The following is a 25,777-nucleotide window of genomic DNA, read 5'->3' as shown; positions in this document are numbered from 1 at the left end:
GGGATTGTATGTTTATAGGCAACTAGACCAGGCTTTGTGTGTGTGTGTGCACACGAGTACAAACAGGGAAACGATAAAGATTGGTGTGGCTGCTTGGGAAAGACTATATGTGAACATACTGTATGTCCTAACAGCCAGGAACCACGCTGAGACAAGGAACAGGTCTCTAGTGTTTTATTACTGCTACATAACAGAAATCCTAACAAACTGAAGAAGCGTGGGAAAAACCCAGACATATAAACCCCAAAGGTTAAGGCGGGCCTGATCTGTGTCTCTTGGAATGGCTACCTAATTCCTCAGTGCTACGCATGCGCTTTACAGCCTGGATGGGAGCCCCCTGCTCACCATCCTTACTCATGACACTGTAGAAGGCTGAAAGCATGTTTGTACCAAACTGGCATCTCCAGTAATCTACTTGGCTTTGAAATTTTATGTCTATATGCGCACAGCAGTGTCTACACGTAGGGTCAGAATTACACTTATTTACTTGTTGCATTTCTATCCCACCACTATCCAATGACTCTCAGTGGCTTGCATGATTTATATTCATGTAGCAAAATGAGAAAAGTGGCGTCCCACTCCTGTGACGCAAGCCCTGCCCCCTTTGTCATGCATCATGATGACAGGGGTGGAGCTTATGGCATGATTCTGCTTTCCTCCTTTTTACAAATGCCACAAGGTTCTGAGGATGCCCTGGTGTGTGCAGGCCATCCAGAGTTTATGGTGAGGAGCCAGATCTCCTTCATCAATTTGCAAAAGTGGGTCAGGGGTCAGGAGGTGAGACGCCAACTTCTCAGAGCCTTTGGGTCGCCTCTTTCTACAGCATTGCCCATTTGCATTGTGAAACCACTGCGGGATAAAACTGTACTAGTGCCCCACAAAGCCACCCTGGAATGTACGGTGTCTCAGGCTCGAGGACGTGTGCGCTGGTTTCGTGGTGACACAGAGATCTTTGCTGGGCCTAAGTATGAGATCTGCAATTTGGATTGTTACCGAACTCTGGTTATTCACTCTGTTGAGCCTGCAGATGAAGGCCTGTATACCTGCGATGCCCTGGATGACCGTTGCACAGCCCGCCTGCTAGTGGAGGGTAAGGGTGTGAGTGCTGTGGAATGTGAAATTGGACCAAGAAATAATGGAAAGGAATTGGAAAGGAATTGGAAGCCGAACTAACGGACGCAATTCCCCTTTTTGGGAGAGATGGGCGGTGATAGAAATTTGAAGAATGAATGAATGAATAAATAAATCTGGCGTATCTATGCCCTTGCCAGGAGGTTGGAGAAGAAGGGCTGGGGGCTCTGTTATCTGTTCCCAGACGAGGGTGTTGCCAGTGCTTAAGGCAGGGAGGGGGCACAGTAGGTGACAAACCAAACACCCCTGCTCACTGGGCAGTGACCCCTAGCTAATTACCATTCCAAAGTCTCCACTCCAAGGCAGGGATTTAGGGGAAAACATAGAACATGCTAAGAACTATTATGGGATACCATGTGGGATGTATGTGAAGAAACTGCACAAGTGCTGAAATAGTTAACCAATAAGCAGCTTTGATCCGTTGATGAACTGTTTTGATAACTGCTGCCAAATTGTATAAAACTGCTGCTTGCAATGTACTTGGGGTCATTCCCTTTTCATGGGGAGACCCTATTTCTTCTAGACGTCTTGAATAAATAGCTGTTTTATTCCCCCGCTCTGCATGATCAATTGGCTGTTTAATTGCGCCAGGCGAAGAACCAAGAAGCCCGCATTTTGCGTGCAACAGTGCAGTGAAGAACAAGAGGGAGGGGAGACGGCATGCTCCTAAGGAAGACAATGCTGCAGAGAAATGATTAGCAGGAGTTGAGAATGCCAAAGAGGCAGGAGTGGAGTTAAAATTAGAAAAAGGATTGGCAACCTGCAGCTGCCAGCAGCAAGCCCTTTTTGGCAGCCTCTAACTTCACCACCACATTTTGGTGACATTACCCTAAACTTGGCGTGATTTCTCAACTTTGGAGGGGGCAAATAGATGACAACTGTAGCAGAAGTCTTAAAATAGGATCGACAACTTTAAATAAATAAATGTGTGAAGACACCCCGCCCCGCAAGCCAGCAAACAAAATCCTCCACCTCCCCTTTTGCACAATGTAGTTCACTTTCCACCATTATTCTTTCCACTGCAGCTTTCCAAAATAAAAAGCTGAGCAGCCCCAGTCCCCAAACAGGTCCATGGTTTAGACTCTCACACCAGGGTGTTTCTGAGTTATATGCTCAGCTCGAGTTTGCTTTTATTACCTAGAATGAGCTGTCTTTTCATACAAAAACAGTGATAATCCTTTCGTGAGTTTTTCACCTAGTAGCCTTTGCCTTGTTATTTTAGTTTTAACACAATGGAGGGAGCCACATTATTGTTGTTCTCTGACACTTAAGAACTGGAAACTTGCTAATCCATGGCAAATTACCCAGCAACCTGTTAGTTTATTTCAGCCTCATTCCTTAGAGACTGGCTGTTGAGTCTATAAACCACTCTTGCTGTTCTCTCCCCTTGCAGCTGAGGGAATCCAGGTGGTCCGGCCTCTGAAGAACGTGGAAGTGACTGCTCCCTCAGAAGCTCAGTTTGAGTGTGAAATATCTGCCCCTCCAGACTTTATTCCCCAGTGGAGCCTCAATGGGGAGGAGCTGCAGCCTGGCTTGCAGGTGCAAATGGAGAGCATGGGACACATCCATGTGCTGAGGCTCTACAAGACTACCCCTGCCATGAGTGGGATGGTGAAGATTACCATTGGTAATGCCCGTTCCAAAGCCCATCTCACAGTTCGAGGTAAATATGTCTGGTGTGTTTGGATGGGAACAGGGAATATGTGAAATTGATTCAAGAATAAGAAAATGTAAGCAAATCCCTGTCCTAACAGGCCTGGCTGTAACAATAGTCTGAGCCATGTGAAATCATGTGAGAAATGGACCAGATCTTCTGTGGCTTGGACATTACCATAGACCTACTTGGGATACTGATCAAAGAGGGTGAAATGGGCTATGTACTTGGTCCAACAAAAGACTGAATTCAGAGTGACCATCTCTAAACTTGATGTTGAACTACTGTTCTTAGGATCCCTCACCACTGGCCATGCTAGCTAGCATTGCTAGGAATTATAGTTCAGCAACATCTGGATGACTATAGATTCCTATCCCTGGGAATATACAACTGAGGGAAGGGGAAGTGATTGAACTGTTCCCCAGTCCTGATAGATTTATTTGTAGCAACTTTTTCTTTTTTCAACAGAGTGCTAGCATCAGGAAAGTCCTGAATACAGTGGAGCCAAGTTTAAGCTTGGAAAGGCAAAGACAACAAGTTTGGCAGTTGTATGAACGATCATGAGAACTGACATACAGAAAGACAAGTCATCTTCTTGTCTTCTTCCTCTTCTGCATGACATGGGAAGCACATTCTGCTTTATTAAATGTTCTTAAATCCTGATTTTTTTAAAAAAATATTGTTGCTTTTTGGTTGATGTGATGATCTGCTGGTCCTGGATCAATGGGGAAAAGACAGAGCACTGGAATTACATTATCTCTAACTTTATATACTCTTCAGTGGGTCTCATTTAGAAGCCACTAACTGAATGGCCAACTATTTTGCTTACTTCTCCCCCGCCCAAAAAAACACCCCCCCTCACAGATGCATTGATGTCATGGTATGTACTGCATCCCCCTCTTCTCCCAAGTTCTTCATATAAAGCAGCAACAGGCTCAGTGGAAGGCTATATGCCTAGATAGGTTCGCTGTGCAGTATACCTTTATGTGCATTATCTATACTTCCAAATCTCATTCCTTAAGGAGGACCTGAAGCCAAAAAGAGAAAGGACTTCCTTTGGAGGAAAAACACAAATGGATAATTTAAAGCAATTATCTGGGGTGCATTATGCAAAATTCAAGATTGTTCTGTTAGGTAGATCTGCTGAAAGTAATGTCTCAAGATGTGGGTTGATTTCATTCTCCTTCTTCCAAATTAAGCCCTAACTTATCTCCAGTCCCATCTTAATGCACATGCAAGTAACAGTAGTTTGGTTCTAGTTCGATGCTTGTAGCACATTCATTGATGGAAGCACTATTCCTAAAAGGCTTTTTTACTTGCGCAGCCACAGCCTGGCAGCGTTTGGCACATATACAAAAAGAGAGACAAAACGAACAAGAGTGCAAAGTTTCTGGGGTGACAACAGTGACGATTGGTGACAGACACATGCAGTTTCTCAATGGAGAGAAGCCTTGCTGGATCCTTATCTGCCTCCCCTGAAATAAATGGCTGATGAATCCTCCCCACTGTCAGCATTCTTTAAGTTGGAGATACTGAGCAAGCCCCAGCCCCAGAGACAACAGTGGAAGTCAAAACTCAAATGTCGGAGCTGCTAAAGGTTGTCCAACACCAGTGCAGGGGAAACACCTCTCTCTCTGTCCTCCCCCAGCTTTGTGAGATTAGATAGGAAAACGTGGTTGAGGCCTAAGATGCTATTCCCTTTCCTTTATCCATCTTCTGGATCTGGCAAAACTCTCTAGGCCCAACTCTTGGTCAATAATAAATTAATACAAATAACCGTCACAAGACTATGTACATGGGTTCCCCCTCCCCAACTCCATTACCACCTCACCCTCATTCCAGCATCCGAAGTGGAGGGGGAGGGGCATCCGAAAGGTTCATTGCCTGGATGCCAGTCGCATGTCTGTGTCTGTTCCAGTGCCACCACCCGCACACAGACTCACACTCACGCTTGCATACTTCAACAGTGACAAAGCCCAGCCCAGGTTGCCAATCCCCACCCTCCTCCCCTTCTTTCTTGAGTCACCCATTTAAACAGAATGCCAGGCACTGGTATGGGCAAGGGGCCCAGGGCCAGAGGGCCCCATTTCCCTGAGCTGGCTAGTTCCCACCAGACTGGAGTGAACTGAGTCAAAACCTTCCACTACCCGTACACGATGGCACTTGTGCCCTGAAACAGTCCTTAGGGTCAGTGCATGCAAAGACGGGCTGCAGGACAAGGAAGCTGTGGCCAGAGAGCACACAGTCATCCAACTGTCCTCCTTTTTGAGGCCTGCTCCAGAAGTGATGGATAGGAAAGGTTGCCATTGCTTGTTGTGGGGTTGATCCAGATGAGTAGTTCGTTCTTTAGTGGCCTCCCCTCAAGTTCTGCATTTCACCGTCCTGACTGGGGTGGGTTGCAGCCAGATCACTCTTCAGCCCTTTGCCTCAAGCACCTGCTCAAACTCCTTCCTTGCCCCTTGTTGCACGATGGCCTGGACAGAGCCAGTGAAGCACTGGGAAGAATTCCACTTATACTCCGTAGTTTGAGAGGTGCCGAACTACATCTGCACGTAGGCCACAAATACCAATGAAGAATATCCTCAAGTCCTGACAGTACCCCAGATGCTAGCTGTGGCCACATGGCTTGACCCAGGTGACCACAGGGGACAGCCCTTGTGTTCTGGGGGGAGGTGCTGGTTTATACTCGCATGGCAGGGCCTGAGCCGGTTGTCAGGGGCACAGTGGAGCCACAGTCATAGTCTATGTCAATGGCAGTGTGAGCATTGGCCAGGAGGCTGTTGAGAGAGGAACCTGTCTGCCGTTCCCGGAAGCTCTGTATGTAGCTCTAGGAGAAAAAAACAATGAAAAGTATTTTAAAAATTATTAAAAATAAAAAATCTCCACCCCTTTTCTTGTTGAGATTTTACTGTATGGAAGAACTGACTTTGCTGTCTTGCTCCAAAGCACTTTGGGCAAGTCCAGGCTTCACCTCCTGATCTGCCTGGGAGAAGGAATAATCTCTGAGCTGTCACTGATTATTGCAGTATTGCTGTTACCTTCTGCTAGCTGCTAGAGGTTTCACTCATTCTGCCACTTTAAACAGGTTGCAGTTTACTGCATTTAGGCACCCCGGTAGCAGGAGGGACAGGGTGGCTCGTCATAAGACCAGAAAAGTTTGTGCCAGGTCTTTGTAGTCAGGGAACTAAATAGCACAGATTACAAAACAGAAAACAGACATTGGCTGGCATAGTTAACTATGTTTATCATTAATAGGTGGAAAGCTCACTGCATGCGCTTTAATTATGTGGGCTCCACAAGGGCCTTATGGCAACACTCTTGGTAAAAGGCAGTCATTCCTCTATGGTTAAAAATAAATTTTGAAGCGTTAGAAAGACACTCCTCCACTCCTGCCTTCCAAATGCAACCGCCAAGAACACAAGTGGAATACATTTTCTCTGAGCATTTTCTCTTTATATATGCAACACCTATGCAACACCTATGTTGCCGGGGGAGGGGGGCATGGAAAGCAGTAGATGCAGAAGCACATCCATGCTGCAAGGAAAGGCTACTGAAAAAGTGAAGTACTAGGAGTACACTGTAGAAGTGCTTCACGGATATTGAGCAGGATGGTGGCAATAAACAGGGGGCCTGGGAGGAAAAGAATGGGAGACTGAAGCCATTTAGCGGCCAGCTAGGACTACCTAAAGGAGCAGAGTTTAACACAGCAGAGGAGCTGTGCACAGAAAAAGAATATTATCTTAAATAGCTTCAATGAGCATGTCAGAGAAACACAGGTTATTGATCTTACACACTTAGCCCTCCCAAGCATAAAGAATCACACACTTAGACAGAGTAGGAGGAAAATAATGGGAGACAAGTCCCCTTCCTCCAGCAGCAGCTTCCATCCCATTCATGGCAATTTCAGCTGAGGTTCCTATACCCTATCCCTGCATAGGAAGGCACCGGTGTTCACTCACCGGGGAGAGCACATCCCCATCAAATCGACGCACAGGATTAGGCTTGCGACGGTAGGCCGGCTCAGGCGGGTGGGCCTTATGTTGCAGGTGGGGGTGAGGATGTGGCCGCCTCTTCTTCTTCTCTTTGCGCTCTTCCCGCTGCTTGATCCGCATCAGCTGCACACGGCGCTGCTGCCGACTGATAATCACTGGGAGGGAAGAAGAGTGTGATGTGAGAACCCCACAGGACAAAGGGCTGGCCCCAGTGAGGGAGCACAGCCATGTCTAAACTTCTTTACTGTGGATTTTTGTTTTTAATGGAAAAGCCGAGTTGATACCAACTCCCCACCTGCCAAACATTAGGTGAGTTTATGGCTGACACAGGTCCTGAGGTATTAGTGGGCGTGGCTGAGGAAAGAGCATCTATTTCCCTAGGCTGGGGACCAGGCACTTGGCTTGGTGGCTCTCTTCCCCAGGATCAGTCACTAACCCAGGAGACAGCCCTGCGTGGGCAGGTCTTCTGCATTCACACCATAATCTCTAACCAGTCTTAAGCTCTGCTGGGAACAATATGGGGGACCTTCACTAAATAAGCACCGTTTGTGCACATTTGGAGTTCAGGGAGAAAAGGTGTTCGGGATTTGCAGTGAAGAAATGGATAGAAAAAGAGTTAAGCGTACTCTGCTGTCACCACCATCAGCTGCATTCTCCTAAAGTGGGTTTAAAAAAACAGGACGACAAGTTGCAATTATAGCTACTTCCATGTAATACTGTAGTTTAGTTCTCAGAGGCAAATATATGATCCTGAATAAAGTCTGAACAAAGGTTTTAAAATAGTAATTGATTAATTACTGTAATTAATCAGCCAAGCTTTAATCATATATTAAAGTTTGTTACAGATTAATTGTTGGGCACTTATGTGAGGAGGGCTCATGCATATTTCAGAGACATGGAATGTAAAAATGGCATTTGTTCCATTTGATGCTAACGGAAGGCGCACATGTTGCCTTTCAGGATGAAATCAGTGTGACTTTCTTCTAACAATAACAACCCTAGGCAACTGACACTGAGAGCATTCAGTTGAAATTCATGCCAATATGCTTTTAACGTTGGACTTTACATAAGTCTGATGCTCATGAATTTATTTTTCAAACTATATTGGCACAGATGTGTTACCATAGCAGGGAACATGCCATAATTCCAATCTTATCTTGATTATTTATCTTGAATTTATATCCCCGCCTTTCTGTTTATTCCAACACTCGAGGTAGCTGGCAACAATAAAACTTAACAGCGTAAAACAATACAATCAATGGCATTAAAATCAAAGCCAAAATTAAAATCATTCCCCAGAATAATTAACAATTAAAAACTTGGTGAGATATGTATTTTTACCCTCTCCCTAAATACTGAGAGGGTGGGAGTGAAATATAGCTTTTTGGGAACCACGTTCTTTAGCCCAGGAGCCACACAAAAAAAGGCCCTTTTCTGCATGCTCGATGGTCCAGCTCCAGGCAGTTGGGGCACCTTCAGACGAGCCTCAGGAGATCTAAGGAACTGGGCAGGTTCACACTGCGAGAAGCAGCCCCACAGATATTCAAGACCTAAGCCATTTTAGGACTTCGAAGCACTACGCCAACACTTTAACTTACACCCATCAGTAACTGATAGCCCCGCATAAAGTCAAGTATAGATCTTTCAGTACAAGCATATACTACCCCTGTACCTTGCACCGGTCTGTAGCCTTGCTGTTGTATTTACCACAGATTGCAATTTATGGACATTTTTCAGTGGTGGCCCCACATAAAATGCATTGCATAGCTGAGTTGGGTTGTAACCAAGCCATGGATAATCAAGTCCAACTGTCTCAGGAAGGGCCACACTTGGTGTACTAGTCAAAAATACAGTATGCAAACGTGCCTTCATCACGGTCACATCCAGTGATAAGGAGCCACCCAACTGTAAACTTGCTCTTTCTGGGGAAGTGTAATACTATCCAGAACAAGCTTCATCTCAATCCTAGAGTCCATCTTGTGCAATACCACAAGTCAATATTATAATCTAAATGCTTGACGGAAGTCCCTCAACATCACCTTCTGGGTACATCCCAACAGAAAAGATTAGAACTGCAAAACAGTGCCTAACTCTTCCAAATGGCCTGGAAGAATACCTTAGTTTACTTCTGTAAGCTGCCTAGAGTCACTGTGTGTGAGTTAGGCAGCTATATAAATTTGTTTAATAAATAAATAAATTTATGGTATTAAAAGCTAAGAGATCCAAGAGAACTAGCAGGATCACATTCCCCCACCTAGTTTCTGGCATAGTTCATATAACAAAATAGTATTTTATTTTGTGAGGTCAAAGGTCCCCTGTGCCAGCACCGAGTCATGTCTGACCCTTTGGGGGGATGCCGCTTTCGTGACATTTTCTTGGCAGACTATAGAGCAGGGTGGTTTGCCATTGCCTTCCCCAGTCGTCTCCTTCCCCAGCAAGCTGGGCACTCATTTTACCGACCTCAGAAGGATAGAAGGCTGAGTCGACCTGAGCCGGCTACCCGAGAGAGAATCCAGCTTCTGCTGGGATCAAACTCGGGTCGCGGGGAGAGTTTCGGGTGCAATACTGCCGCCTACCGCTCTGAGCCACACGAGGCTCTCTATTTTATTTTACCTTCTGCTTATAGAATTGTAAGTTCTCACACCCTCTCAGAATTTTCATTTGGGCAGGTTTAAACTTAATTCTGATTTTGCAATATATAAAATCATTCATTGGTTAATTTTATTTAACCTGCAGCAGACCATTTAGTGTCCTGTAGCTGATTTGGATTACAACCTCCATAATATGGCTGCTGGCCAGGGTTGCTTTTATTTTTAAAGAAAGAATAGATCAACTGGTGATAGTAAACCAATGCAACAAACTCTTATTACATTTTTGTGGACCAACAGCAGGCGTGGGCACCCTGTGAATCACACCAGGCATCCCACCCCCATTTGCAACTCACCAGTAGCCTTAAATCATGCTATCAGTATTTGGTAACAGTATGACATGCCTTTTTTTTTTTTGTAAAAGTAAAGCTGGGAATGGGAGTACGAGACTTAATTTTGGACACTGTTGGTATTTGCAATTTTGGACATTGTTGGTGTTTGTAGGGTAAAGGGTGGGAATGGGAGCAGGAGATCTCTGAAAAGCAAAGCAATCTCATTCCCATCCTTATACCTCCCCATCTCTGAAACGTGGCCCCAAATCACTTCCAAAATGGTGATCTGGTGGGCATCTATTTAGAGTTGGGAAGGCTTTAGGATGGGGATGGGAGCAGTCTGCCTCCTTGAGGCCTCGCACTACTATTCCCACCCTTTATCAGGTTGAAAAAAGTCATACCCCTTTTGGTGATCTCAGCATGGAATGGGGGCAGAAAAGTCCTCCTAAACATTCAAACTCTGCTCACGCCTGACCAAGGGTAAAGCTTTCTACCCTCAGGAAATTGAAACGATTTATTGCCCCAGAAAGTAATGCAGGAAAGGACAAATCTGTAAAGGACAGAAATAAGAATAAGGAAAAGTTGCTGTGTACACACAGCCTCGTGTGGCGCAGCATGGTAGGCAGCAGTATTGCACCCGAAACTCTCCCCACGACCCGAGTTCAATCCCAGCGGAAGCCGGATTCTCTCTCGGGTAGCCCGCTCAGGTCGACTCAGCCCTCTATCCTTCCAAGGTCAGTAAAATGAGCGCCCAGCTTGCTGGGGAAGGTGACCACTGGGAAAGGCAATGGCAAACCGCCCCGCTCTATGGTCTGCGAAGAAAATGTCACGAAAGCAGCGTCCCCCCCAAAGGGTTAGACATAACTCGGTGCTTGCACAGGGGACCTTTCACCTTTTCACACTGCGTAATTTTACAGCAACTTTAATTACACTGTAATGAAGAGCACAGCTGCAAAGCTTGGTAGAAAAACTTGCTGTATTTGAGAAGAGTCACAGGAAGCACAAATGGAGAGGTAGCCCTCCAGATACTAAGTACAGGTAGTCCTCATTTAATGACCATAATTGGGACCAGAATTTTGATTGCTAAGCAAAGCGGTCACTAAGTGAATCTGACCCATTTTACAACCATTTTTGCAGTGGTCATTAAGTGAATCACCATGGGTGTTATGTGAACCACATGGTCATTAAGCAAATCATACAGTTCCCCATTGATTTTGCTTGTCAGAAGCCAGCCAGGAAGGATGAAAACGGTGATCACGTGACCACGGGATGCTGCAACGGTCATAAATGCAAACTGGTTGCCAAGCACCCAAACCATGATCATGTGACTGCAGGGGTGCTGTGATGGTCATAAGTGTGAGGACCAGTTGTAAGTCATTTTTTTCAGCGCTGTTGTAAGTCTGAACCGTCAGTAAAGAAATGGTTGTTAAGCGAGGACTACCTGTAAAGATACAAGAGAATCCTCTGCTTCTCCTTCTATTCTTTGGCAATCTTGGAACAGGGCCCTTAGGTCTGAAACGCAATGGGCCACACCTGAAAGAAGCATTGCTTAGGCACTACCAGTGCCACCTCTTCCTTGCTTTTGGCAGAAAGGTTGGCAAGCAATTCTTTTTTGACTTGAGCAAAGGACAGCCTTGTTAATAAAAACAGTGCTGGCCACCATTATCAGGAAGTCTAGGCCCTACCACCAACTGCAGTAATAAACCCAGTCCTACTGTTTATGATATTCAGGAATCTGATGGTGGGCAGAACCTCATCTGTCAGAAAGCTTTGGCCCATTGTGCAGAAGCATTTGTGTGATGCCAGAATGACTTGAGACTCATTAACCAATTTAACTGCTCTACTTTCCACACTTTTAAACTCAAAGAAACTGGCCTCCCTGAATCACACCATCAAAATTCAGGCAGGGCTACCTGCTTCCATTCTGCCCCTTCTTGTGATGCCGCATGAGATTGAACAAATGGTTGAAGGAGTAGGATGTAGCCCCTGAAACTGGGAAAGTTAACCATTCCAAATGTAGGTCTTAGCGTATGAGGAGAAACCAATAAATTGTTATTGCTTCAGTAAGCATGCTTAACCAAGTATGATATATAAGCCCAGCCAATACGAAGCAAATCATCCATAAAACTCATTCAATCTGAATACTAATTTGCTTACTTTCAGCCTTTTTGCCATCCACCCTGTGGTACCATACTCACCTTCGGTGTGTGAGTATCCTTCAGCTGTGACTTTCCATTGCACCAAGACACCCAAAAATGCCAGGACAGGCCAAGTACCCAGGATGACCCAGCTGTACCAGCAGATGGGCCGGGCAGGGGCCACCTTGACACGCTCATAAACATACTGCAGCAGCAGAAAGAGCTCAACGAAGTAGTCAGCAGTGGCAGTCATGACAGCACTACCGAAGACAGCAGTTGACAATGTGGTGAAGAGGTGCTGCCATTGCAGGGTCAGGACAGCACACAGCATGCCCACCCCCAGCAACAAGCCAATAGGGATCCAGACAGTGGGTGGGTGGTAGAACTGCTCCATCACTACCAGTGCAGCCACAGCCAGCAGCAGCCCCAGCAGCAGCCCCACCATGAAGAGCCCGACGCTGCGTACCAACATGGTGACCAGCCCACAGAGCACACCAATGCCCAGCCCAATGCCCACAGAGGCCTCCACGCTCAGCTGAGTGTCCAGCACCCGCTCTTTGTAGCACAACATGAAGATGATTACTGAACCAAACATCAGCCCAGTCAGGAACATCACTGCTTTGAAGCATCGGTATCCTAAGGAAAGAAGGAAAGGAGAGTGATGAGGTGGACGGGATAGGTTACTCAACCATTTACTCTAGCAAAGCAGAACAATTCCCATTCCATTGGGTGACCTCTGTGTGTGTGTGTGTGTGTGAGAGAGAGAGAGAGAGTGCATGCTCTCTCTATTCTCTCTCACACACAACCTTTTATTATATATTACTAGGGGATATCTGGGGAGTTTTAAAAGCAGGTCTATGTATCCTTGAACATTTCAGATCCTCTGTAATGTGTAACTGGAAGCACAGAGCTGTCACTCTGAATGTTTCCTCCTAGGGCTTTATTACACTTAGCACAGGAGTTTGCTATGGTTAGGAATGTAACCACAGGAAGATATTGGCCAGAGCAGTTCAGAAACCCGAGTTCCACTACATTGATGCTAAATATACATTTGCTGTATTCATGCAACATGGAAGATCCAGATGCCCTCACCACCCTCAGTCAACAGACTATTGGGTTTTATTTTATTCTATTTTTCATTTTATTCCTTTTACATGGCCACCCACCTCAAACAAGTGACACCGAGTGGCTAACAATTAAAACTAGCAAAAAAACACAAAAGAGACACAAAACAAATGCACAATCAGCAGCCAAGATAAAAACAACAGCAATTGTCAATGCAACCACTTCACCGCCTCTGACGCTCTGACTCCCACACCTGGGAACATAGCCACTCATTTTGGTGTGCAGGCAGCCCACAACTCAAAATGGCTGAATGTGTCATGCCACAGTATTTTCTCTTTTGGAGGGGGGTTAAGTTCTACCAGCTGTATCCAAAGAGAGGCTGTCCCTTTCTTCCTCACTTCCTGTGTTTTAGCCAGGCACGTGGGGACTTTCCTACCCCTCCATCCCTTCCAGCCGAAGAATATGCAGGTGAAAAGTTTCAATGAAAGAGAGATTTTGGTTGGTTAAATGTGGATTAGAGAGTTGATACAACACATTCGCTCCTTCCCCCAAGATCAGTTAAGTTTGTCTTGCTATACAGCTAATGAGATTTGTAGCTGGCTGTAAGTGGGATGGCCCATTCTGATGTCCTGATAAGGCACTGAGATAATACATTCCCCTTGAGTCCACATGCTGTACTTCCAGTTGCCCTCTATAGACCCAGAGTAATCTACAGGCCATCCCACCGCAACACACTCACCAAAGAAGCAATAGATGATCCCAAAGAGGCAGCACATGGCACATACAACTGAGGGCACTACTTGATAGTGCCTCTCAATCTCCTGATCGCAACTATGTGTCCGGTCTTGGTCTGGTTCATGTGGAAGCAGTGGGAAACGCAGCGTCTGTACAGTTGACGTCATGGCTCTTCAGGGCTTCTGTGGCGATGTCAGGCTCCCCACTCCCTCCCGGTCACTTGCAGAAAATACTGCCTCATGACTTAGCTTCCATCTGTTGAGAAAGGATAGGAAAGGAATGGAGAACCAGTGTGGTACAATTGATAATACAACATACCATATGAACTTCACAGGCTACAACTTCTCTGAAGGAAGAACCAGCAGGTCCCTATACACATGGCAGGGCTATTCTACTGAGAATTCCATAGGAACTTAAGGAGCTCCCCTTCGATCATCAGATCATCACTCCCACCTAACTCTTGATTCTCTCTTCAGGCAGGAGACTTTCCCAGTTCTGCTAGAAACCAGGACCTTCTTTATGCAATGCATGTGTGCTCTGCCACTGTGCTAGAACAACTCTCCTCTTTTCTGATGGCTGCAAGAAGCAACTAAGAATCAGAATTAAACATATGACATCAGAGTTAGGAACACCCACCAGATCCTTGAACTTGAGCCAAATCTAGCAAACATTACAGTCAAGCAGAAACAGCTATCTAGGATGTCAGCAAGGCATTAAAGAGGCCAAACAGGCCAGATAACTAACTCCTAGCTATTTCTATTCTTGAGGCTATTTAGAAACTGGCAGTTCCTCCTTCCTTATAAGAACCTTGCAGAGCCTGCTGGAAACAGTGTTATTTCATATTCCATGACAGAATGGGCTCAGAGCAGTTCTGGAAGAAGAGAGAGCTAAACAGGAATGGGACAACAAGTTACCAAAATGGAAAAAAAAAGTGGCTATAAAGAGAATCGCCACCGTATGGTCTCCATAGCAACTAAGCCAAGAACAGATGACACTTTTAACAACATCCCCCCCATCTCCAACCCCCAGTCTCTAGCATAAAGAGGGGTAAGGGAGTGAGTCATCAAAGGGGGTGTAGCAGTTCAGAAAAAGCATCTGTCAAAGGCTGACTTGCATTAACCCTGTCTTGGTGTGTATGGGCTGCCTGAGTCGAAACCTAAGAACAGGCAAAGTATCTCAGTCTCCTCTTGTATTTACTGTGTTTACTGTTTACCACACAAAGGACAATAAAGATAGATACCACGTGGCTCATGTTTAAAACCAGGACATGCAACGGTGGCACACTTCCTGCTCTGTTTTCTCACGTCTGATAGATTATAGGCTGCAAGGCAAGCAACGAAGCTTGGCTTTGTTAACTATTTCCTGCTCATGATGAATTTGCTAATCAACCAAAATACAAGCTGAAGAAGCACACAAGCCCTCCCTGCTCTAGTGTTTGGCAATTGAAAGGACAAAATCCTGAATCAATGATTCATTTCAGACTGGATGATTGTTTTTGCAACCCACTTCCAGACAGTTATGAGTAAATGCCACCTTCTACATCTGCCCACCCACCCACCCACATACATGGGCACAGAGGAATCCTTCTGCAACAATGCAATCAGTTCTTAGTATGGGGGGCAGGAGCACTGAAGGTGGTCACACACAGGTCAATAGCCTAGGAAAGCTGAAGCACCTTCTTGCTGTCTCTCCCCTCCCCCCCACACTCTGCTTTTCATTCACTCCCTCCCCTTCCCTGTAGCCAATGAATACCGGACTAAAAGCATACCATCTTCTGATTGGTGTGCTCTTTGTTGCTAAGGTAGGCAAGGCATTTTCTGATTGGGTGCTGAGAAATGGCCAACTGACTGCTTTTTTCAGGGTTGTGCTTTTTTTTTTTTGCTTTGTTTCAAAAGCTCCTCATCCATCACCTGGCAAGAATTTGCAGATAATGGCTTACCAAATTATGAAATCAGCCTTTGCTAATAGAGTGTCTGCTGGATACATGGCTAGGAATTCTGGGAGTTGTAGCCCAACTTGCCTGGAGAGCACCAGGTTAGGCACAGCTGGATGAAACAGTTACCCTGATTCTTCCTGGCTTTCAGGGTGGACAATGTGTCCCTCTCCAGATTCTGGGAGACTGAAACTCCCGTTATCTTCAGGTGCTGGCTTGCATGGGAGCTGAAGTTCAGCAGCAGCTGGTGGGCTACGCAATGCCATTCCTGCTATATATAATTGCTACCTAAGTTACATCCCCTCATGATCAGCAGCCCAGTGAATCACGCCCAACAATGACCAGACTCCTGGGTCAGGGGTTACAGTGGCAGCAAATTTTTACAGGGAAGCAACATCACAACTACTGGAAAGAAGAAATCCCTTTGAATCTCATATCTCATTTTTATCTAGAGGTAATAATGGGAAACTGCCTGATGATCAGCTACCTATCATATAGTCCCTCTGATGGGAGGAGATGGATGGTGACAAATTTGATAAATAAATAAAATTAAGGATAATCAATAATGGGTCCAGACCAGGTGATCTAGGAATCCTGGGTGAAGGTCATGTCAGATCCGCTTAACTCAAGGATAATTCTGCTTAATTCTTTTTTTTTTTAATCTGTTCAATCATGTCTGATTCTTGGAGACTGCCTGGATGAGTCCCTGCAGTTTTCTTGGCAAGGTTTTTCAGAAGTGGTTTGCCATTGCCTCCTTCCTAGGGCTGAGAGAGAGGGACTGGCCCAAGATCACCCAGCTGGCTCAACTTCGCTGATATTTTATCAACTGAAAGTCTATTTGTCCACTAAGATCTGCTATGGGCACTGCCTAGAAAGGAAGTGTGGCTAGAAATAACTACGGCTAGGGCCTTTTCAACTGTGACCCTTATTTGATAGAATGTCCCCATAAATTTCTGGAAGCTATACTGTACTGTGCAAATATATGTGAAGAGTGAATAAAAAATGGAAGGACAGAAAAAGGTCAGCTGGATTAGATCAACCGTCTACTAAATCCAGCAATCTGTTCTTCAGCTAAATGCCACTAAATGGGAGCCCACAAGCAGGACAACAAAGCAATAGTTCAGGCTTGTGGTTCAACCTTAACATTTCTTATTCATAAATATACTACCTCTGAAAATTGGAAGTTGGCTTGGAAATAGCAGAATCAGAAGATCTAGTACATATACAGAATTTATGTCAGGATCTCATGTTGAACCTCTTAACCCAAGAAGGGGCTTGTGTTCTGTTCTTACAAATGTTTATATACAAAACACACTGAATCCAGCAGGGCCTAATTCCAAACAAGTGTGCACATAATACAGAATGAATAAATATATTTGCTACCATAAAAATACCACAGAGGAAACCCTAATAAAATACGTAGGATGTTAGGTTACACAAAATTTCATAATCTGAGAGTTTTCATCATTCAAATTCGGTGGAACTTATCTTCCTTTTTACATTAACATAATGCAGGTCCAGTAAAAACAAATCACTGCCCCTTGTTGATATAACTGAAAACCACACCAGTCCACTGACACAAATAATCACGCTCTTGTTCCATAACATCAACATTTGGAATCATGCCAGCAATTATCTGCCAACATCGGTCTAAACCGAAATGTGGGGTATTGAAACGCCAATAGTATACTTTCTAGTCAACCACCAATTTAGTTTTCTTTTTTCCCTTGTAGCACAGCTTTTCTAATTCTTCTTGCACCCTGGTAGCTATGTTCCCTTTTTCTACAGGGTACTGCTGCCAAGGGAAGAAGAATGTAGCTCAGAGCAAACTAGTAGGCCCAATACTAGCTCTGGTAGGGCTATAATATCTGGGCTGCAAAACTGTGGTCAAGAGCTAGATGGCAGCAAAGACATACAATTTTATGTATTACTTTGCTTCCATCCAGTGGTTGTCTGGATTTTTGAAACCCAGCTGTGGTAGCCCTAGTTTCAAGTATAACCATTGACACTTGCTGTACCGAAGAACTCTTGATCCATACCATCTCATATGTGTACATTAAGCAAACAAGATTCTGCTCCTGGCTGACAACAGCCCATGTCCCCATCCTTCTTCACTGGGAACAAGGAAATTCACACCTTAACACTTGTTAGTATTTAACATATTTTAGTCCTCTCCAGAGGCAGCTGGAGGGGGGATGCATGACTGACTGACTGTGTGTTCCACGCCAGCCAGTTCGGCTCCTTTCCCGGAATTGATTGAATCCCAACTAATCCTCCTCTGCAGTGATTGAGGGTTCAAGTTCCCACTTTCCCACAGGCTCCTTCATAAACAATATTCATCCCAGGAAACTTTGCAGCTACAAACAGAGCAGTGAAGCTGACCTTTCCTTCCAAAATAGATGAATCCAGAAAGGAAAGAGGAGAAGGGGATACTGCCTCCGTACCAATTACTGGGAATTTGTCTGAGCAAGATTTGGGTAGCTCTGCAAACCAGTCTTTTTAAAGAGGCACTGCACCCAATGTTGCAATCCTAAATTACATGCAAGGCTTGCCATAATGCAGCTCAGGTTCTTAGGATGAGGTTTCAGAGATGGGAGAAAGACTGGCCCAACTGAAGATATTAAAAGAGGGTGTGAGAGCATGTGGAATATGGTAGGAGTTGGACAAGAAATTGATGCCATAAAAGTGCCACTGGTGCAAGCTAGTCCTGATGGAACTAGTTTCTGCAAGGCACAAAACCATTGCCCCAAGCTATTTGTGTCTCAGGAAACAGTGCCAGAGCACACCTTGTTATGCTCTGCAAATGTTTCCTAAAAGCTCATAGGATCTGTATATGAGGAAGAGCCTCCTCCTCCTCCTCCTCCCCTCTGGTATTATTCTGCCAGCTTGCTGAAAAGCTCCTCCTGAAGTAATCCTATTAACCTGGGAGCAACCCAGGGTAGTGGTACTATGAAGGAGCAGCTGCAGCATGGGGGTCTATGTGCCAGATGCTCTGCAAGCAAGGAGACCCCAGAGCTTTGCTTTGTGCTATAACAAAACCCTGTGCTGTGTTTCTAGAGAGGCAGTAAAGAAGTATGTTTTGTTTGAGGAGGAAGGCACAGGCTTGAATGTTTTTAGCATTCATTTTGTACCTGGCATTAGACTCTATCCCTCCTTGCATGAAAGATAAACAAGCTATAAGTACTTATAACCGCATATCCATATAAACACACATGCACACACAAGGCAGGGACTATGGCCACAGCCTACACATGTCCCTGTCACTTAGAGGCTTTATTTTTGTCTCCAGAATGATTAGTTCAGGATTACCTCATTAAGCAGTTCTCTGTGGCTAATTTCTCATTATCCTATAGCTAATGAGTCTAGTGGCTGGGGGGCAGCTTCAAAGATAGAAGTAACTTTATCAAAGCATAGATTGATTACTCTGGAATACAAGTTCCTTCAGAACTGAATCCACATTGCTCTGTTCCATGCAAACCTCATCCTAAAGTTTTCCAAACAGCAGGACCCCTTCCACTGTCCTGTTCCATACAGCATCCAGCTTCAGATGCAACCTGGTAAACTGACTACATCCCATTTCATAGCAAATCACATACCCCTTTCCATCCCAAACATAAAACTAGGCTTCCAGGTATTTTCAGAAAGAATGTTTACTGAATCAGTCTACTTGAACATTTAGGAGTTGTACCTATGCCAACCCCTATGTTGACTACTATGCATCCAGCAGTCACAGCAGTGCAAATCTTCACTTCCTTCTGTGGAAAATAGCATTTCACTGAAATAACAGAGAGCCTGGTGGCATCTTAAAAAGTACACTTCTATTACAACACAACCTTCTGTAGATCAGAGTCCATTGTATCAGATGCACAAAGTTTTATCATAACTGCAGGTAGATATGAATACACACATGATGCTAGTTATGAGAATTATAAACTCTCTCTCTCTGTGTGTGTGAGTATCCATCCATCCATCCTGGAAGAAGGCAATGGCAAACTACTTCTATACTGTTGCCAAGAACATTGCATTGTGATGTTCCATTTATCAAGAGGAGTTGAGCTTGACTTAAGTTTGTCTTTTCTTTTTGTTTCAAAAGGAAAGGAAATGCAGAAACCACAAATACTGCCAAGTACTTTCTGACTTGGTAGTAGAGTGACTGGGGTTAGATAGCTTTACAAAGCTTCCCTTTTGCCATGTCTTCCTAAGGAAACCTGTTTTGCTAATGGTATCAGCCTGCCTTCTTGCCATCCAGAGCATACCAGCCTCATCCCACTATGTCCCCCATTTCTTCCCAGTCTGCATTTCTTCCCTTCCTTCTGCTTACCACCATACCTGGCTGCATCCATCCATTAATACCCCAGGCTGCTTCGTCCCATCAGCTCATCAATGTGCTGCTGTCATTAGCACAAGCCAGATCAAGATGCATCCTTGTTTGGGGCTGGCAGACCACGTAAGGGAAGCTGGAGGGTTGCTAGGATACTGAGCTGCAAAGACTTCTGGGGAACCCAGCAGACTCCCTTTGTTTGGGATGAGGGGTCCACTGGGAATCATGGGCTCAGGGACCTTATTTTATTTATTTTATTTTTATTTATTTATCAAACTTCGTCACTGTCCATCTCACTCTCTCTCTTATAAAGCTGGAGTACACCAACAGGGTAAGGGTTTTCTTTCGGAAGGGGTCGGCCTTGTTTCTGTCCCCCCAGTCAAGGGCCGTGGGCTTTGTGGCTGTTCTTTTAAAGCTTAGCCTTTGTTTACCCGGGTGATGCTAATTAAGAGAGGGAAGGAGATAGTGGGGGCTGGGCTTTTACTACCCGCCCTCTCCCCCGCAGGGTGCTATGTCTAAGCAAATACAGGCCGGAAGAATAAGAGCTTAGGGGCACACATGGGCTCCCTGAGGGTTTAGCTTGCAATGGGGGTGAGCTGGGGCGGGATCTGAACGGTAACCTCTGTGCCGGACTAGGGCAAGCTTTGCCTACCATCCGAGAAGAGCCAGTTGTGTGCATGGATGTTCAGGACAATATGGAATAGCAATCCTCCTCCGCCCTTCTCTCCTCGCTCTAGGGCTAGGCCTGCCTAGTCCCATCGGTGGCTTCCCCGTGGCCCGACACCGCGGTGACGGGCATGCAAGTGAACTTCACCCCCTGCCTCTCCAAACTTCTTACCTTTGCCAGAGGCTGTCCCGGCGCAGGAGGGAAACAGAGGCATGGCTACCAGCGGCTCTCTTTTTCGCTCCCGCATTAACCCAGCGCTCCCGGTGATCCCGGAGCACAGATGCCGCTTTGTGTTTCCTCCCTACCTCCCTTCCACCGAGCCCCCTCCTTTGCTTCTCCATCACGGGGAGCGTTTTCCGCCCAACCCTCGGTGGGGACGGTGGTAGCCGTTTCCCTCCCCTCCTCCACCAAGTGGCGCTGCTGCAAGACAGCGAGCCCCCAGCAGTCACCCCCCTCGCCTCGGTAGTTCCCCTACCTGCAGGACCCAGGCTCGAACCCGGAGCGCCAGAGCCCGCCTGGCTCGGCCCGGTGCTGAGGGACAGCTCCGCGTGACGTCACGGCGCAGTTTCTCTCCCCCACCCCCTTTCCTTTCCCCTCCAGTCTGCTCCTCGCGCGCCCTCGCGAGACCCGGGGAAGAAAGGTTGGCTCGGTCCAGGCGCGCGCGTCGCACGGCAGCCAGGCCGCCTTCCCCGTTTCCCTTTGCCTGCCTTCCTCTCTTTGAGGTCGTCGCCCGCCCCCAAGTCTCATCCTCCCCCCGCCCCCGCTTTGCTTATCGCCTGGAGCCCGCGGCGGTGTCGCGGGGGAGGGGGGTGAACATGTCACACCCGCTGTTCGAGCTCCCACACAGGTCCCTGCTGTCGCCCCTCTCTGTGTCGGAGAGACGGCAGCTCCCCTCTAGCTGCTCTCGTGTCCCAGCTATTTCCGGTTGGAGATCTCTTTGTTTAGGCATATCCCGGTACACCCCCTGCTTCCAGAGCATTGCGCTGGCTGGTCCTTGAGGCTGCCTCGTTGTGATTGAATCGCATTAGTAGCCGCCGCTTGGACCTTCTCTCTATTTTCAACGCATTACATATGCAGGTCCTTTTGCTACCCGTTGCATTTGCTGCGAAGTCCTAGTGCACGCGCTGCACCTGAGAAAAATGGAAACAAAGCGTCGTGTGGCACCACATACGTTATTCTGGACTGAATCTTCTTGATCTGCGATCCCTTTCATCAGACTAATTTAGAAACGGTCCATTCCCTCCTAGCTCCAAACACGCATCTATTTCTGCTGTGATTGTACAGTACTGTGTTTAGGCTGCTGACAATTACGTTAATCCTTCTATAAGTTAATTCCCACTGTGGCTGCAGGATACATATATTATACTTCATCAGCATACAGTATATGAAATCTTTTATGATGAATTGGTTTTATTCAAAGTAGAATGTATCCTTCCAATCCAGTTCTACTCACCTGTACTATTGTCTATGAAAGAACCATCAAATATTATGACACTAAATCACCAAGGAAGATGAATAGTCACCACTTAAAATTTACAAAAGGTATTTCACAGGGTTATATATGATGTTATACATGAGGCTGGAAGACTAGCCATTTGGATAGATCAGCAGTTTTAAGATCAAGGTTCCTAAAGACAGCTAGATACAAAACTGTAGAAGAGAAGTATACTTAATGTATTCCTGAGCTCTGGAATGGTACAGAACCTGGTAAGGTATCTTAATTTTTTTCCAGCTGAGCAATGGCAAAAATGTTCAGTTCAGTTTAAAACTAGCCTGGATATATTGTTTTTACCCATTATAGGCTATGATAGTTTCACATGAAATTGCAAGGCATTTCAATCAGTTTAGTTGGTTATGATAACAAAGGAAAAAAATAACATTAATTTTACTATGTGCTAATCTTTGAGCTGGGCATTTCATTCTAAAAGAGCAATGGACAGGAGAATAAATCTACCGACATGGCTGGCTTGACCATAAACAGGAAACTCTCCTATTCCCATTGCTAGAAGTTATAGCAATTGCTTCCTCTGTAGCCATTTGATTGGTTCTTTGAAGCTTCTCCTTTACATATAGGCTAACAGTAAAGCATAATTGCAAAATACCAAATTGGTGGCATTCAGATTACAGGAAGGACATGAGTCTGCAAGTGAAGCCAAACATCCTTGACCCCCCCCCCCCCCGAGGTTAGCTACTTCACTAGTTTAGACACCTCACCCAATCTGCTCAAGTCTGAATCCCACTTGCCATCTGCTGAGCTCTCAGCCTCACAAAGAGGGTGATGCGTAGGAATGATGGGCCTTTGCTGTTCTTGCTGCCTTCTCCCCTCCCACATTCAGTATTCAGCAGCTCAATTTAGATTCTCCTCTGCTGTACCAGATGATTAATTCTGCCCCACGGAATGAAGCCTTTCTTTGCCTTAGTGCTATACTCAGCAGAATTTGAGTACATTTAAATCTTCCCCTAAATGTAAATGATTGTATAAAGATACTATGACCCCCATCCTGGCACTCAAAATTGTATGTGGCCCCTATTTTTGAGCACATCAAACAATGTTTTATATTGTCCAGCTCTGGATATCACATCCCTAATCCCAGCAGTTCTGTCTATTGGGCTATCATGGTCATTTATTTGTTAGGATGGGGAGAAGGAGTTGACATACTGTTCTTACATTCCTGTCTTAGAACTGAAAGCATATGGTACCCACTTTTGGCTCAAACCAGCATATTTCTGAAAATATGTAAACTCTGAGCATACTATATGAAAGAAAGGCTTTTGGAATCAAAGGCAGATGAAGTGACAGAAAGAAATTGTGTTACAAAGTAAGTAATATTGTGTGAAGCTTTAGAATTCTTTAATACCAAATTACCCCCAGCTACAAAATGGAATATTTGCTTATAAACCTTTATCAGGGTTCGTAACAATATGACTTAACACATGCTAACCTTTTAAAAATAAAATCAAAGTTTTATATTGTTACATATAGTTCAGTGAAACTATATTGTGTTTGAAAGAGTTGTAAAGAAAGCTTTCTGAAGTTTTCAGCCTCTGTCTTTGTGTGCTCTTGCCCAAATAATTAAGGATCTATAATTTTTTTAGAAAATGCTTTTAGTTTCCAAACAGCCCTTTGGGGTGGACTGGAATGTAATCTTGGATGATTGACAAGGATTCAACAAAACATAAGCATAAGTAAGCATTTGGCAAAGCATTAATCTCCCATACAAATGCAATGTGCAATGCTCACAGAACTACATAAAGGAAATCATTATTTATGAATTTGCAATGTGGTATTAAAAGCTAGTGGCTTGAGGTCTCAAGCATCACTGCAAACATGGTGCAGAAAAGAAACAAGAGAATATGGCACTTTAAAGATTTGTTGTCAATATTAATGATTGACTGTAATAATGTTTTTGTTGTGTTCACTACAACAGAATAACAGCCATTCTTCTGGGAAATGATATGAAAGCTTCATGGACTGCACGTGCCCACACTTAGAGAAATGTAAAGGAAACATATTGATTTGTACTTTCCTGATTCCCATCTCATTTTATATAAATTGAGACTGATCTGTAATTCCCCCCCTCCACTCCTGTTTAGATGTATAATAAAGTTCAATACTGGATGATCTCTGTAGAAGACAAAATATTGTATTTATGATATTTGTGTACAAGAATGAAGTTTATGTGAACATACAATAGTATATGCTGGCTTTGAAAATGGGAATAAAAACAACAAGAACTATGAAAGCAAGGCACTGTGGCAAGAAAAACCCTAATTTATACGTATCAATTGGCAAAGGATAGTTGCCATGTTTCTGTTTTAAGGGGCTACAACAGGGCATGCTTTCTTTGGATTAGTCATATGAACCCAATTACTTCTAAATAATCATGCAAAATATCCAAGTAAAGTGAATGGTTGACCTTTTGGCCTGAAAGGAAAGATAACAGATTCAGTAAATTATATATTCTGGTGAAGCAACATAGGTTGGTATGTTGTTGTTGTTTATTCATTCAGTCACTTCCAACTCTTCATGACTTCATGGACCAACATTCTTGTTTTGGCCAGTTAAAAAAATGGTACTCAGAAACTTCATTCTATATTCATTGGCCTGCCAAAATTATTTTATCTCTACCTACGATAAACTGCATCCATACTGAACACAAAACCAAAATTTTTAATATTATCTTATTGAATAATCCATACTGGTAGTCTATCAAATCTGGGCTGCAGAAATCCACAATATCACTAGACATCAGAAATAAATACAAGATACTCTTAACTCTTTGCTGTTATGTAGTGGTTACCTAGATTTCTGCAAAAAAGAAAATGTCTTGTTCTTCTTTGTTTTTAAACAGTGAAATATGATTTTTAGCTTTTTTTTGTTTTTGTCACAGTAGGTAGCATCAATTAGCTGCCTTTGGCTGATCAAACTGGGGTTTGGTTAATCCCGACTATCAGGAAATCAGGGATGTGAAAAAAAATATCGGAAGAATACAATCAGAAGAAACCACATCTGTACTGCTGCCAAGAAGTTTGCATAGAACATATTCACCAAAAGTTGATCTCAATTCTGAGGAATCTTTACTTTTTCATTAGTTCTGTTTGTGGCTTAGGCAATAAAGGCGAATCTATGCTTTCAACAGAATGAGAGAAAAGACCGGAAATGGCTGATTGGATATTCCAGTTTAGTCCGCAAAGAAGCCATACCCGAACCCTTTCCCTCTCGGTAACTAGAAAACTATGAGAGCAGCGGGAAAAATTCTAATTCAAGTATCTTCCTGATCTGCTAGGTTTCTGCATGCAGGAAGCTTGTTCATTTCCTCTGCCATTTCAAAAGCGTTCTACTGCCAACGGTTGGATATAGTGCGATTTAATTTAACACTTCCTAATAGAAGTCTATTGTATTTGCCAATCCACCCATGTCACCTTGATTCACGATTTCTACCATCCAGGTTGAAAAATGCATTGCACTCCAGGTGCCAAGCTTCACACTGAGCCGGGGGTGGGGGATTGGGCACCCAACGAAATTGGTTTGAATTGCCCAGACGAAGCGCTCCTTTAGGTCCTGCACCCCTTTAGGACCCCGTTCCACCTCGAATTCAATCGAGCTTAGAAACTTAAGGCGGGCTCTGTCGACCACGCATTTTCGGTCCGGGATTGGCTGAGGAGGGAAGGGGGCGCGGCCGGACGAATGACGGTCGGCGGAGAGGGCGGGACTATTCAG

The 25,777-nt window shown here is 44.8% G+C and overlaps 2 protein-coding genes across 2 annotated transcripts in view; one reads left to right on the top strand and one right to left on the bottom strand.

The window, feature by feature from the left end:
* The window catches only part of OBSL1 (obscurin like cytoskeletal adaptor 1), an 82,360-nt gene extending 78,912 nt beyond the window's left edge, over positions 1 to 3,448 (top strand). The window contains exons 31-33 of the mRNA XM_063310384.1: positions 824 to 1,090; positions 2,525 to 2,794; positions 3,254 to 3,448. Of these exons, the coding sequence (XP_063166454.1) occupies positions 824 to 1,090; positions 2,525 to 2,794; positions 3,254 to 3,261 (545 nt within the window). The 3' untranslated portion in view covers positions 3,262 to 3,448. The remainder of the gene's footprint in view (positions 1 to 823; positions 1,091 to 2,524; positions 2,795 to 3,253) is intronic.
* A 467-nt stretch (positions 3,449 to 3,915) lies between these two features.
* Positions 3,916 to 21,398, bottom strand: TMEM198 (transmembrane protein 198). Its single transcript, XM_063288961.1, has 5 exons — positions 21,032 to 21,398; positions 13,640 to 13,890; positions 11,896 to 12,471; positions 6,745 to 6,932; positions 3,916 to 5,612 (listed from the first exon to the last, which is right to left on the bottom strand). Exons 2-5 carry the CDS (start codon positions 13,800 to 13,802, stop codon positions 5,466 to 5,468), a joined length of 1,074 nt encoding a protein of 357 aa, XP_063145031.1. The 5' UTR covers positions 13,803 to 13,890; positions 21,032 to 21,398; the 3' UTR covers positions 3,916 to 5,465.
* Between the last annotated feature and the right edge of the window lie 4,379 nt (positions 21,399 to 25,777).

The sequence above is a fragment of the Candoia aspera genome, chromosome 1 (assembly GCF_035149785.1).
Source record: "Candoia aspera isolate rCanAsp1 chromosome 1, rCanAsp1.hap2, whole genome shotgun sequence".
Lineage (NCBI taxonomy): Eukaryota > Metazoa > Chordata > Lepidosauria > Squamata > Boidae > Candoia > Candoia aspera.
This window is presented reverse-complemented; position numbering and strand designations above follow the sequence as displayed.